At 38.5% G+C, this 14,675-nt stretch overlaps 1 protein-coding gene across 1 annotated transcript in view; it reads left to right on the plus strand.

Moving 5' to 3' along the window:
• Nucleotides 1-14,675, plus strand: part of LOC126484443 (activating signal cointegrator 1) — a 116,039-nt gene that overhangs the window by 39,287 nt on the left and 62,077 nt on the right. The window contains exons 3-4 of the mRNA XM_050107962.1: nucleotides 3,456-3,607; nucleotides 4,552-4,633. Coding sequence (XP_049963919.1) covers nucleotides 3,456-3,607; nucleotides 4,552-4,633 — 234 coding nt within the window. The remainder of the gene's footprint in view (nucleotides 1-3,455; nucleotides 3,608-4,551; nucleotides 4,634-14,675) is intronic.

Below are 14,675 nucleotides of genomic sequence, written 5' to 3' on the forward strand. Positions count from 1 at the left end.
TGGTCTTTTCAGTGACTGTTGGCATAAAGTAGGAGTGCTGTAGTGCATCTTTGCATGGGAAATTTCCTTTTTGAATCTTTATTGGGAGTTTTTTCATTACTTTTTGTTTAGCCTGTGTTGGTTGTATTATCACAGAGTCGGGCGTAAATTTATTTGATATAGGTATCTGTGGAATTGTTCTTATATGTTGTGCATGCTTACCCACAGGAATCATTTCATTTTTGGGTCAATGGAATGAAAATTGAATCTAATCTAGTCTCACATTTTTTTTTAGAAAACTCCACATTTTCTGCAGGGAATACCCATTAACAATCACATCATCACAGGCTAGGCGATGTTTATAATCTAGTGTTGTATATATCTATCCAAGTCTTTGACAGTCACTTTAAACTTCTTCATATTGATTGTCTCTAAATTGTCTGTCAACTCACGTATTATGTTTTTTCCTTTGACCTTAACATGTCGTATTATTTGATTTTTGTCACACTTAGTACTTATCGACCACATATTCTCTTATTTTTGTCATTTATACATTTCAGTTTTGCTTTGACACGTTTGTTGTGGTACCAGCACATGCAGTCTACTCACGGGATTCCTCTTCTCACCTTGTGCAAATTTTACAAGCATCACTGTCTTTTTTATTTATTTATTTATTTATTTTAAGAAACTGAGACATCATTACATGTAGTTGCATTGTTCCAGTACTGCGGCCAGATTGTATAGTGGTGTACCTTTACCTCTTTCCATTATTTGTTATTAAAAGTGCTTGATGTCCTAGTTACTGCACTGAAACAAGGAAGTAAGGAAATACTTCCTTAATTCTTTGACTAAAAGAGTAATCACCTTACAGCAGGTAGAAAACATGTATAAAAACTGTTGCTTAAATTTCAGATTGAAATTCTAACAGTGTGTTGCTCTCATACACACATGATTGGGAGTGAATTATTTAATACATTTAGAGTGTTTGGGAGTGAATTATTTAATACATTTAGAGTGTTTCAGGTGGTGTACATCTACTTGCTAGAAGGAAAAAAAATAATGACAAAGATATCTGTTATAAGTGTGTCAATATGGTTCAAATTTTAACAGTTTCATTTAACTCATGGAAACAGAATTAAGTGAAATTTATGAATCGCTCTCCTGACTCTGCAACAAATATTGTACATATCATTTTCTGATAGCCTATGTAGTTTTGTTGGGGGGGGGGGGGGGGGGGGGGGAGGATGGCGGCTTTCCACACACCAAACACAAAAGCTGTATTCGTGGTGTGTCTGTGTTTCCAGTCTAACCAACCAGAGATTGAAAATAGAATTTGGCTGTTGTGGATCATATGTTTAAAAGTTGATGGATATCCTTTTTCGGTTAATCATAACCAATCTTCACAGCTACTAGTACACCTGCTCTGTTTGACTTTTCCACTAAATAGGAAAAAGTCTTACAGATTATAGCTGTGCACTTCCCTAAAACTTGATCTCAGACACTTGTCTTTCATGGACTGTGCAGGCATGCATCATTGCGCAGCTCAGAAACTATTATCTGCTACTATGTCACTCCTAATTAAAAATTTGTTGCTCACCACACTGCAGCTGTAGAAAATTGAGGCACAACTGTTTCTCAAGTCACAGGGGTATTTATTTGCTTTTTATCCATGTAGTTACTGTTTAAGACAAGAAACAGGTTAATCTTTGGCAAAATAAGTGTACACTGTTTATGGGTCATTATTATCTTTTTTGTTATTGGAGCTATTGTATTGACCTTCCCAATGCTTACACATAAATCATTGCAGTTAAGTAATATTTACTTTAATTTAGAGAGTCTGAGGTTGAAGAAATGAGGCTTTAGCTTCAGTAGTCAGCTTTCATAAAAATTTTTCGTACACATTATGCAGATTATTCAGTTTTCTTCTTCATCTTTATTACAATCCGTTCTTCTGATATTAATAACTAGATTGCTTCTTCCATTCGTAGAAAACTGGTGATACTGAATATTGCTTTCAGTATATTTATTCCTTAATGAAATTGGCCATAAATAATATAGCTATTTTCAAGCCAATAGCTCAGTTCATGGACTCGGTACTAGAAATAGAAATAATCCTCCCAAAGACTTGAAGTAACTAATGTTAGTCCAGTAACATGCTCATTGTTGAGGAACACGTATTTTCTGTTTCTTGCCAACAATAATAAACTTTAGTTTAAGAGGAGCATAAAAAATTTATTGGTGGCTAACTCCTATTCTATTGCCAAATTTCTTAATAGAACCGATTTATTTACGTATAGTGTTAATAACATTACATAATATGAGTGTTGCCAGCACATCTCTGGTGCAGAAATGTGATCATTGTAAGTAATTGTTGTAAACTGTTTTTTCTCTTTGATGACGTGTGTCTACAATAGTGTAAGAATTATCATATGCTCTTCCAGTGTATTGCATATTTACACATTTTGTGACAAGCTTGTTATTACCTCTTGCATGAAAATGTTTTTAACAATATTATGCGAAGGAAAACTCCCACTCACCGTATAGCAGAGCTGCTGAGTCGCAGATAGGCACACCAAAAAGATTTTCACCACAATTAAATCTTTCGGCAATTGGCCTTCGTCAACAACACACACACACACACACACGACTCTGTGAATTGTGTGTGTGTGTGTGTGTGTGTGTGTGTGTGTGTGTGTGTGTGTGTGTGTGTGCGTGCGCGCGCGTGTGTGTCTATTGTTATTGAACTTCAGTGGCCGAAAGCTTGAATTGTGAGAGTCTTTTTGTTGTTCTTATCTGTGATTCAGCATCTCCACTATATGGTGCGTGGCAACTTTCGTTCTCATAATATTGTTACGTTCCATCCTGGATTTTCCGTTGTTTGATGAAAAATATTTTTAATTTTTTTGACTTGTTCTACATCCATGAGGACCATTTCACTTAGGATCTGTGGAAGGGAATTAACATCTTTTTTAAAATGTACCTTATGTATTCTCTTTTTGACGTTTTCTGCATCCGTTAGGATCTCCTCATTTTGGATCTACGGAACAGAAAGGTACATCTAACCTAATATGTACCACTTCATTTAAAATCCTGTGCTATTATTCAGGGGCTTACAGGATCTTGATATAATATGATTCCATTGTGGTGATTTGAAAATTTTGTCATGCTGGATTCATAAGTTTATTTTCGTACAGTCCTGCACTTAAAAAGTAGTTTTAATAATGGGATAGTTTAGTACTGTTCCTTTGTATAGAAGATAAGAGCAATGATGAAGCACATGTGATTTAACTTGAGTGTGAATAGTGGATGGTAAACTCTAGTTTAAAATAAATTAATTGTTTCAGTGAACTTGTATGGACTATTTCATTTTATTTTGTAGGTAACTTTTTGAATAACTTCGAATAACTGGTCTGTCTTATAGCAAGTAAATCGCCATGTTCTGTGTTTACTCATGCCTTTTTTTGTTTCACTCTTAGGATTAGATAGTGGCTCTGATTTGCAGAGCTACAGGAAATCCAAGGAAGAAAATTATGTTACTCCAAAAGACACGGGGAAGAAAAAGAAAGAGAAAGGTAAAACGAATAGAAATCAGGATGATGGAAGTCGTGCAGCAAAAGATACTGTGAAGGTATGTTTTATATTTGAAATGAATATGCACATTGCATTTAAGGCTAGAAAACAATTTCTTGTACTTATTAGAAGGTTAAATAAAATGTTGAGTGTATTAGGTGGACACGGTTTGTCCTGAGAATGCTACTGCCCAGATTTCGTTAGCACTGTTGAGTTGTTACTCCTTCACTTTATATCTTATTCGGGTATAGAACAAGACAGAGTAGAATAGTTGGTGAAGTGGTGTACTTCTTCAGCTGAGAACCTATTTTAATTTGTGCACTTGCACTGTGTGGTGTGTGTGTGTTTGTGTGTGTATGTGTGTGTGTGTGTGTGTGTGTGTGTGTGTGTCACTAGTAATATTGCTTGCAATCTGCATACCAAAAGCAGTAGCTAGTCTTATTCATATCAACATGATAATGAGAAGTTCTTGGTGGAACGTAACGATGGACGCCGCAACAACTTGCCCTTTGGTTGAAGCATTGAGTTGTCATTAGACACATAAACAAAGCTGAAAAATATTGCTGAGCTTTTAGATGACATCCTTTTTCAGAACTAACTAGTACAGAATTAAAAATACACACACACACACACACACAGTGCTGATACCAAGCAGTTGGCCAGGACAGTATAGTTGTACATGTGTATGAGAGTGTGTTTATCCAGTTCTAGTTTGAGCTGAAGGAGGACTTTGTCTGATAACTTGGAAGTATTTAGAGTTTTGTTTATGTTCCTATTGGCCACTCAGCACTTCAACCAAAAGGTGAGTTTTTACCTGTGCTCCTTCCATTAATTATTCATAATATCATTAATTTTGCTGTCCTTATAACAAGACATTTAACTACTGTTTCTAATATGTGAACATTGCATGTGCATAGAAACAGTATTTAGAATGTATAGTTCACTTAAAGATACACCATTATATCAAATGTATTATAACTAAAATTATGTTATTCTGTACAGGAGATCACAGCAAAGAAGAAAACGAAATTTATAAACCTGTACTCTCAAGAAGGCCAGGCTAAAGATGTTGTTTTGCTGAAAGGTGTGTGAGCTAAACATATTTAATTGCACATGTAAAACTTAATTATAGGATTTCATCTTCTTCTGCGGCGCTGCATCTTATGATGAGTCTTGGCCTCTTCAACTATCTCCTTCCATTGATCCCTGTACCTCATTAATGATTTCCATTTCCTGTAGCCCATCTTCCAAAGGTCTTGTATGACTCCGTCCTCCCATCTAGTTTTTGGTCGACTATGTCCTCCCTGTCCACCTGGCTTTCCTTGTAAAATCTTATTTGGTATTTCCGTATCATTTGTCTGTGCCATGTGTTTACTCCATTTCAGACTAGATGATTTCATAATTCTTCTAACAGGCTGATCTTCATAGATGGCATGTAACTCATGGTTGTATCTCCTCCTCCATCTTCCCGTTTCGTAAATTAGGCTGATGATTTCCTAAGTATCCTTCTCTCAAATGCGTCCTGCAATTTGGCATCCTTTGCTATTGGAGCCCAGGTTTGAGATGCGTCTGTAAGCATTGGTCTGATCAGTGTTTTATAAATGGTTAATTTTGTGGTTGTAGGCAGGAACCTTGAAGATAGAAACTGTGTTAAGGTGAAATAAGCTTTACTGGCTGCCATTAGTCTGTGCTTTACTTCAGGGGGTATCATTTAGACTGATTAAATCGAACCCAGGTACTTGAAATGATCGACTATTTCAGAGGTATAACCCCCTGTTATTTCAGCTGGCATGTTCTCCGTGTGCACTTTCCCAGCACTTGTTTTCTGCTCATTGATACATTATGTGATCAAAAGTATGTGGACACCTGGCTGAAAAAGACTTAAAAGTTCATGGCGCCCTCCATTGGTAATGCTGGAATTCAATATGGTGTTGACTCACCCTTAGCCTTGATGACAGCTTCTACTCTCACAGGCATAAGTTCAATCAGGTGCTGGAAGGTTTCTTGGGGAATGGCATCCCATTCTTCATGGTGTGCTGCACTGAGGAGAAGTATCAATGTCGGCTGGTGAGGCCTGGCATGAAGTTGGCATTCTTAAAACATCAATCTAGGCCTGTGCTGTGATGGTGCCACACAAAACAACAAGGGTTCAAGCCCACTCCGTGAAAAACACGACCACACCATAACACCACCTCCTGTGAATTTTACTGTTGGCACTATATGCTGACAGATGATGTTCACCAGCCATTCGCCATACTCACACCCTTCCATAGGGTTGCCACTTGGGTACCGTGATTTGTCACTCCACACAATGTTTTTCCACTATCCAATCATCCAATGTTTATGCTCCTTACACCAAGTGAGGCGTCACTTGGCATTTACCGGCATGATGTGTGGCTTATGAGCAGCAGCTTGACCATGAAATCCAAGTTTTCTCACTTCCCACCTAACTGTCATAGTATTTGCAGTGGATCTCAATGCAGTTTGGAATTCCTGTGTGACGGTCTGGATAGATGTCTCCCTATTACACACTAAAACACTCTTGAACTGTCGGTGGTCTCTGTTAGTCACCGGATGAGGTCGTCCTGTACGCTTTGGTGCTGTACATGTCCCTTTACATCGGAAACAGTGGCCCTAGTGATTTTTAATATAGGAGTGTGGAAATCTCGTGTACAGACATATGACACAAGATACTCCCAATCACCTGACCACATTTGAAGTCTTTGAGTTCCGCAGAGCACCATTCTGCTCTCTCACGATGTCTACTGAGGTCGCTGATATGGAGTACCCGGCAGTAAGTGGCAGCACAATGCACCTAATATCAAAAACGTATGTTTTGGTGGGTGTCCAGATACTTTTGATCACATAGTGTTTTTAGTCCTGTATTCCTGCTGGCCTGTTTAAGGGCAGTGAATACCTCTTCCATTGCCATCAGAGTTCTTGCTGATGTGTTGATGTCATCTGTATAGGCCAACATGTACACAGATTTATGAAAAGTTGTCCCCCTATTCAAGATATTTGCTTCTCTCGTCACCTCCTCCAGGGCTGCGTTGAATAGGTGTCAAGCCAGATCATCGCCTTGCCGTACTCCATTTTTAATTTCAAAAGTATTGAACAACATTCCTCCAATTTTTATGCTGCCTTGTGTTCCTCTCATTGTCATTCATACTATCTTGATCTTGGTGATTTGCTGTGTGCATTATGTGACTGGTTTCCAATGAGTACAAGGGGCTGTTAATTAAGCTGCTTTTAGTATTGTAATAGTCATGCCCTGTAGTACAGTGTTGGTATTCCCGCATGGAGAGCAGTGTATGGTAGGATGGTGTAGGAAACATGGTAGAATGGTTAGAAAGCTCGCCAGTAAGCTTTCTTGACAGTCTGTCATGGTGGGTGCATAGGCAGTTAAGTGTCGGAGGGACAAAACAACAGGGAAATAGCAACCTTGAAAGATGTTGTAATGTACCCCCTATTTGATTTGGGAGAGGAGACTGGAGCTCTAGATGAAAAGGAATGTGGCTGGATATGTTCCATGTGCCACAATGGAATGAGTAGCAGTGTCACTATTGAATAATCACAAATCAAGATCTGTGATTTTTCGTTTCCATTAAGCCTAGTTTACACCAGAGCGATGACAAGTGAACAAGCATTGGGGAATGAGAATTTTGGCTGGTGTTAACAGTTGGTGAGTATAAGTAAACTACATCCATTTGTGTTTGTTCCACATTCTTCAGTGTTTGCTGGTGTTCCACTGTTTGTCATTCCCTTAAGAAACCAACGAAGGAAGGTCATTCCTTCTCATTTTTACACTAGCAGGACATAAAGCTTTTTCCTTCTATGTTGTCTGTTTCTGTTGACAAAAGTTGCATGTGTGATGGAGTGTTCTGAAAAGAATGTAATGTTGCTGATAGAAGAATATAGATATCATAGGTGCTTCTGGGATCTAAAGAGATCTACAGTCCAAATACCAAAGGAAAATAAATGTGATTGGCAGAAAATTACCAAAAATCACTCGAAAGTCCAACTTGGGATGCAGGAAAGACAGTAAATTCATTAGGTGCATGCATCAACAGGAAATAAAGTGAATTACCACTAGCTTCATGTTTCTTTTTATTCCAAAGAAAACTTCCATAAATTTACTTGCAAGAGACAAGTGTAAGTAGCTATGTATTTGGGTAATATAAAAAATGTGTGAAAGACTAACTGTTTTCATTGCTTACATTCATGTTAGCTGTGATTGCATGGCTGATGTATCACATCTGTGTTAGAAATTTTTGATGATAAATAAAAATTGTGTTCCCGGGACAACTCCTATGTGCCCTCTAATAAACTAAATAGCATATTTTTTCAAGTAGCCTATGTGACAGGTCATACGTATATTTTACATTTCATTAATCAAATTTTATCAGCATTATCTTCCTTAACACATTATTTAATAAAATCCTTGATGTGCAATATTGTTACATTCCATCCTGGATTTTTCATTGTTTGATTAATCCTTGAAGTGCTTCACGTAAGTTACTGCTGACATCAGAAACTACCTGAGATATATAGCAGCTATTGAAATCAAAAACAGTCACTACAGTGATAGAAACATCTACAGTTCCTAATTAGTGTTGTCATTCTAGCCTATCTTCAGGTTGTGTTGGTTTTTGATAATTAATGTTCTGCTTTTAAATTTCCAACTCAATTGTAATGAAAAGTGAGCAAAAAGCATCAACCAACGTATGTTCTAAGGAAAGACGGAACTGGAATTCAGTTTTAAGTGCACTACCTCCAAGCATTTTGCACTTGCAGGCAAAGTCAGACACTTAATTTCCTTTTTCCTGTGCAATTTTGCTTACTTCTTCTGAAACAGTGGTCAGTGTAATTCCCCCAGAACATCAAAGTTTTGCATCATAGGTCTTACTGTATTGTGTTATATTCTGTGTGCCAGTAACAGTTTTGATTGACTCTGAACACGATGTGACTATAAGCGTACAAATCCAAGTCGAAAGAGCTTCAATGTGAGAGAAGTCCAATAACAAGCAGAGTAACACATGCTCACAGAGTACTGTTACATAGGCAATATAACAGCTGGCGAGTGGCAGTTGGATGGTAGGAGAACTGGCTTAAATGTCATCACTTGATACATCAGCTGGTCACTATGGCACTGGTGAAGGCAGCACCATTAGCAGCCCTTGTTATGCTGCACTCTTTTGCGATGGATGGTGTGCCCGGATGTGCTGACTATGTAATAGGCATGCAGCATATTGTTTGCAAATGCTTGTTCACTTGTATTTCCTTCTATCCACTTTAGTGTAAATCAAATATAAAAACAAAGATGAGGTGACTTACCGAACAAAAGCGCTGGCAGGTCGATAGACACACAAACAAACACAAACATACACACAAAATTCAAGCTTTCGCAACAAACTGTTGCCTCATCAGGAAAGAGGGAAGGAGAGGGGAAGACGAAAGGAAGTGGGTTTTAAGGGAGAGGGTAAGGAGTCATTCCAATCCCGGGAGCGGAAAGACTTACCTTAGGGGGGAAAAAAGGACAGGTATACACTCGCACACACGCACATATCCATCCACACATACAGACACAAGCAGACATATATCCAAGTTCTTGTCCTAGTCCAGCATAATTTTTCACCTGTTGTCACCGATACATTTCAATGCCTAAATGTGAGTAATATCAATGAAATGTTTGAACAATAAGAGCATATGTTTCAGAGAACAGGGTTTCCTGAAGAACAATACATATTCTTGGATAAAATTATAATAGGTGTCTGGATTCGGGTATGTGGTCAAAATAACTGTTACATTTACATTGGATGATGAATGTGGGTATATGCAGGGGAGGTGAAAAGATTGGTCATGTTTCAGCCTCTGCTTACACCATTTGTTGAATAGAAACAATATCAAAATGCATAATTTCAACACCTGTTGTGTTGGTGCTGGTGGTGGCTTGTATATCTGGAAAGGATGATGTGGAAACTACTCTGTGGCTCATAGGCCTTCCCTTCATCAACCACTGGTTGAACCTGGTTATTAGGTAGTATTCTCCTGAGTGTAGGCCCTGAGAAAGGGGAAAAGGGGGGGGGGGGGGGGGGCATCATGCATGATCAAATGTTTTTAAGTGCCCACCATGGCCCACCACTGGGGGAGATGTGGATGCACGGTTTGCATTCATTTCAGCTAGGCCAAGGCATTCATATTTTTTCTTTGCTTCAAAATACAAAAGACAGTCAGTGGCTTTTTACTCCTGTATCTTTCTTTCCTTCTTTAAAACGGGGCAGTACAAAGAGTTAGGGGAATATTTCACTCCAAAGTTGTTACATAACCCCAAAATGCTACACTGGACGGTGATGTGCATTAGGCTGTATGATAAAGTTCATAACTTAAAATACTGTAACTCATTCAGAAAACCCACAAAATAGGTTTACTGTCAATACAACTTTAGCATCTAATGAAGTCTGATGTAAGTTTACTGGAGTATATAATGAGTGAATTAACATACCTTAGGAGTGTGCTATCGTCTAGCAGGATTTATGCCAAGGGAACGGGGATAAAAGTCTGCCAGAGTGTGCTACCACCTGGTGGCACTGACATAAACTTCTAGTTGAGTGACTGTGCACATCACGACCCATGCACTTTGTTTATGAAATCCATATGTATTTGGCTATAAGGCAACTACATCATGCGAGTTGCGCATGCGCAGAAGCTCCTCAAAATGTGCACAACTGTTGGTATGCCCACGACTCTGATGCCAAGTTTCATGGTGTCTAGAGGAGTAGTAACACAATAGATTTAAGTGCCATGTCTTTCAGATTGCAGCATCTATGTTACGTTTAACAACATTTAAAAAGAGAAATAATCAATAAATCTGCAAGGTGTCAAAAGTTAGGTTGTTCATGTGCTCTTACACAGCAGCTGCCACTGTCCCTGGGTCTGTTCCACATGTAAGATCTTCTTTCGTGATTGAACTGAATGTCCGCAGTAATTAAATTTTGCTCTGAGCAAAATTTTACCAGTTTGCCTCTCATTTCATTCCTTTCCCCTAGTCTTATGACATCCTACTGTTTTTTCCATTATTTCTTTAAGTATTTTCAAATTTCCTTTCCCCTAGTCTTATGACATCCTACTGTTTTTTCCATTATTTCTTTAAGTATTTTCAAATCCCAGTCCCCTGTCGCAATTAAATTTTCACCTCTCTTAACTATTAGAATAATTTATTTTATATCATCATACAGTTGTTCAATCACTTCATCACTTGCAGAGCTAACAGACACATATGCTTGTACTACTTTGATGAGTCTTGGCTTTGTGTTTTTCTTGGCTACGATAATGGTTCAAATGGCTCTGAGCACTATGGGACTTAACTGCTGAGGTCATCAGTCCCCTAGAACTTAGAATTACTTAAACCTAAGTAACCTAAGGATGTCACACACATCCAATCCAAGGCAGGATTCGAACCATCGACCGTAGCGGTCGCGCGGTTCTCCGGCCGGTGCTACGATAATGTATTCACTATGCTGTTCATAATAGTTTACTTGCATATCTTTGATATTCATTATTAATTTTGTTTCTGTGACTACCGCATTTGATTTTGAGTTGATAATTCTATACTTACCTGACAAGAAATCCAGTTTTCTGCCACCTCTCTTTACTAATTCCCACTATATTTAACATCAACTTACCCATTTCTCTTTTTTAGTCCTCATTATTAAGAGACCAGTCATTCCATGCCCTGATCTATAGAATACCAGAAGTGAAACTATTGACTGTCGGTGTTGGTATTGTGTTCTGCTTGTGTAGACAAAGTAGCAGCATCTGAGACAGGAAAGCTGAAAGGTCTCATTTTGGATGATGCGCTGGGCAACTTCTCCCAGCTCAGGTCTGCTTTGGACAGAATAGTGTGAGGTAGCAATAAGAGGTATGCTTGAAATTGCTGTTCCTGCACTGTTTAAGTGTCAAACATCTGTCTTAGTTTTCGGTCAGTGTCCAAGTACCACAACCATGCCCTACTGAAGTATGTACTCCTAGAATCCCAATACCCTTGTCTTTTCAAACTGTACTGTATGGCTATTTTAAAGGCAATGTTCATCCAACTTTTCCTTTCCAATACTCTTTGTTTTATGTGACACATTTGCTCAGCACAGTGCTTGATGACCTAGGGATTGTTTGACCTATGTAGATGCTACTAAATTCACAAGAGCTGCCACACACATAAACACTCAAGACATACATTGTCTTTAATGAGGCATAACAGATCCAAGATGCTGAAGGTGGACCAGAACAATTGTATCAATTCATATCTCAGGAGCAAGTGTCCTATTTTGCTGGTCATTACTTCACAGTACACAAGAAATGCTGTTAACTTGGCCTCTTCTGCGAATTACAAAAGTCCTTTGTCGGTGGCACCTGAAAGCCTCTACAACATGCAAGCTGTGCCGTATTTACTCGAATCTAAGCTGCACTCGAATCTAAGCCACACTTGAAAAATGAGACTCAAAATCAAGGGAAAAAAAATTTCCCGAGTCTAAGCCGCACCTGAAATTTGAGATTTGACATTCAAGGGGGGAGGAAAGTTTTAGACCGCACCTCCAAATCGAAACAAAGTTGGTCCATTGTAACTTGAGACACAACTTAGGTCGAATGGATGAAGATACAGCTACAGTAGTTTGGTTTGAGTCGTAAGCTTAGCAGTTAAGCTTTACCAGGCAGCCATTGCTATGTGTCAGGTGCTCCTTCCGTATTTATATATTTATATGGGTAGCCTTCCTTTTTCACGGGCTTCGTCTGGTTTGAATGTGTTGCTTATTTTCCTTTGATCTGATAAGTGTCGTTGTCTTTGTTATAGGTGTTTACGTCACTCTAAGCTGAAAATGCATTATTGTACTGTGTCATGCATTGTTTGTCGCATTCTGATAATGAGTGTTTACGACCGTTGATGTTCGCTGTATGGCTTGCTTTTGTGTGCGCTACCGCAGCTTACAATAAAAAAAAAGAGAGGAATTGTCTCATTAGCGAAACAATGGCAAGAGACTATTTGTTGTTACTTACACTGCCGCTTTCTTTGATAATGATCAACAAGAACAAAATAATAGACTGCGTATGATAGAAGATGTTCTGAACGGGAGTTTAGCAAAAATTTTTCTCCGTTTGAAAATCTTTGCAGACGCCTCTTTAGTACATTACATTCTGCACAGAAATTAGAGTCATCTTAGATTTAAAAATCTAGTCAGTTGCCGTGCTTCATTTCTGACTGTATCACTATTTAGCATAAAAATAATATGAATATAAATGTGACATGATTTGTATATTCTTCCGCATTTGGTGTTGTCTCAGTCGAGTTTAATATTTTGTTAGGCAGACAGGATTTAAATGAGATAGCAGCAAACACGAAAGAATACATGGCATGATGTTTACATTCGTATTATTCTTTTGGTGAAGAGAATACTGCATGTGATTCACGATTCATAAAAGTTCCTATTAGCAACCATCTCTTGTCACAGGTAGGAAGAAGTTCAGAACGTAGAGTTGCCCATTGACGTACATCCCAAACAGTCTTGCCAGTCAGATTTTCTTAGTAGATTTTTAGGGATGACTTCAAATGCAGAATGTGTTGTTGTTGTTGTTGTTGTTGTTGTTGTTTTCAGTCCATAGACAGGTTTGATGCAGCTCTCCACACTTTTCTATCCTGTGCAATGCAAAGTAGCAACACTTATAAAATAAGAATGAAAATAATTTAGAGATTAAAGGCTGAAATTTAAAACAAAACTTTATTAGGTTTGTAATACATCTTATACGAAATGTTTAAAATATCAGTCATGATTCTGAATCAGTATCACTTGATTCTTTGTTGCTCATTTCTTCATACAGAGCATCGTCCCCCATGCCATCTTGTGCATTGGATACCGAACATTTTTTAAATGCTTGTTGCACAGTCTGATTTGGAACACACTTCAATGCATCATAAATCCATTGGCACACTTGCGACAAACTTGCGCGTTTTACACGTCTTGTTGGAGTCAGTTGTCTGTCGCTTTTCGAAAGCCAGTCTGTGGACATGGGTTTAAGCTTGTCCTTAAATGGTTTGTTCAAACAGATGCCAAGTGGTTGCAGAATTGACGTCATCCCGCCTGGAATTACTGCCAAGTCCATTTTGCTTTCCTCTAATTTTCATTTTACTGCAGGTGTTGTATGGCCTGCGTATGCGTCTAATATCAACAGACTTGTGTAAACCAAGCATTGCATCTGGACGACGATTCCACACATGCCTAATCCGTTCCAGCATCATGTCCTCCGAAAACTACCCAGTTTCATTTGCTCGTACAATTACAGTTTTTGGAAACACTTCTGGTTTCAGTAAAGTCTTTTACTTGAAAACTATGAATGGGGTTAATTTATGTCCATCTACTGTGCAAGCAAACATGACGGACATCCAATGTTTTTCATCCCCTGATGTAAGAACACTTATGTCTTTCTTTCCTTTGGCATCAACCATATAATTTGACGGCTTGTCAAAATATATGGGAGTATGGTCAGCATTTCCCATCTGACCAAGAAGGTATTGCTTTTTTGTGTGCCACCTAATTATGAAGCGCCGAAATTCCACAAGTTTTTCTTCATAATTTTTCGGCAGCTTTTGTGGAACTGAAGTTCATTTCCGATGTGAAAACTCCAGTGCTCCATAAACAGACCAAGCCAGCTGCGACTAGCTTTAAAATTTTCGATTTTTTGCTCTCTAGCAATTTCATGTGCCTTAATTTTTAAAATTTCTGCATTCACAGGCAGGAATTTCGGATGCTGTTCCTTAACAAATTCATTTAAAATCACTTCTTGCACACGATGGTGGCCACACTTTGGCCCACTAAATGCTTTCCTGCTACTTGAACGTTCAAATAATTTGTCTCTCTGCAGTCACCATCGCCTGACATTGCTCTCGTCAATTCCGTATCACAGACCTGAGCACGATTAGAACTTTGTTCCGCAAAAGAAATAACTCCCCTCTTGAATTTGGCACTATGATGTAAGCGCTTCATTATGGTTCACTAACATCAACAAGCATTTCACAAAATTCCAAGAAGCAATAGGTGCCGCTACCTGAAATCTTAATGAGCCCCAGTGTATCAACTCGT

The sequence above is a fragment of the Schistocerca serialis genome, chromosome 6, assembly GCF_023864345.2.
Source record: "Schistocerca serialis cubense isolate TAMUIC-IGC-003099 chromosome 6, iqSchSeri2.2, whole genome shotgun sequence".
NCBI lineage: Eukaryota > Metazoa > Arthropoda > Insecta > Orthoptera > Acrididae > Schistocerca > Schistocerca serialis.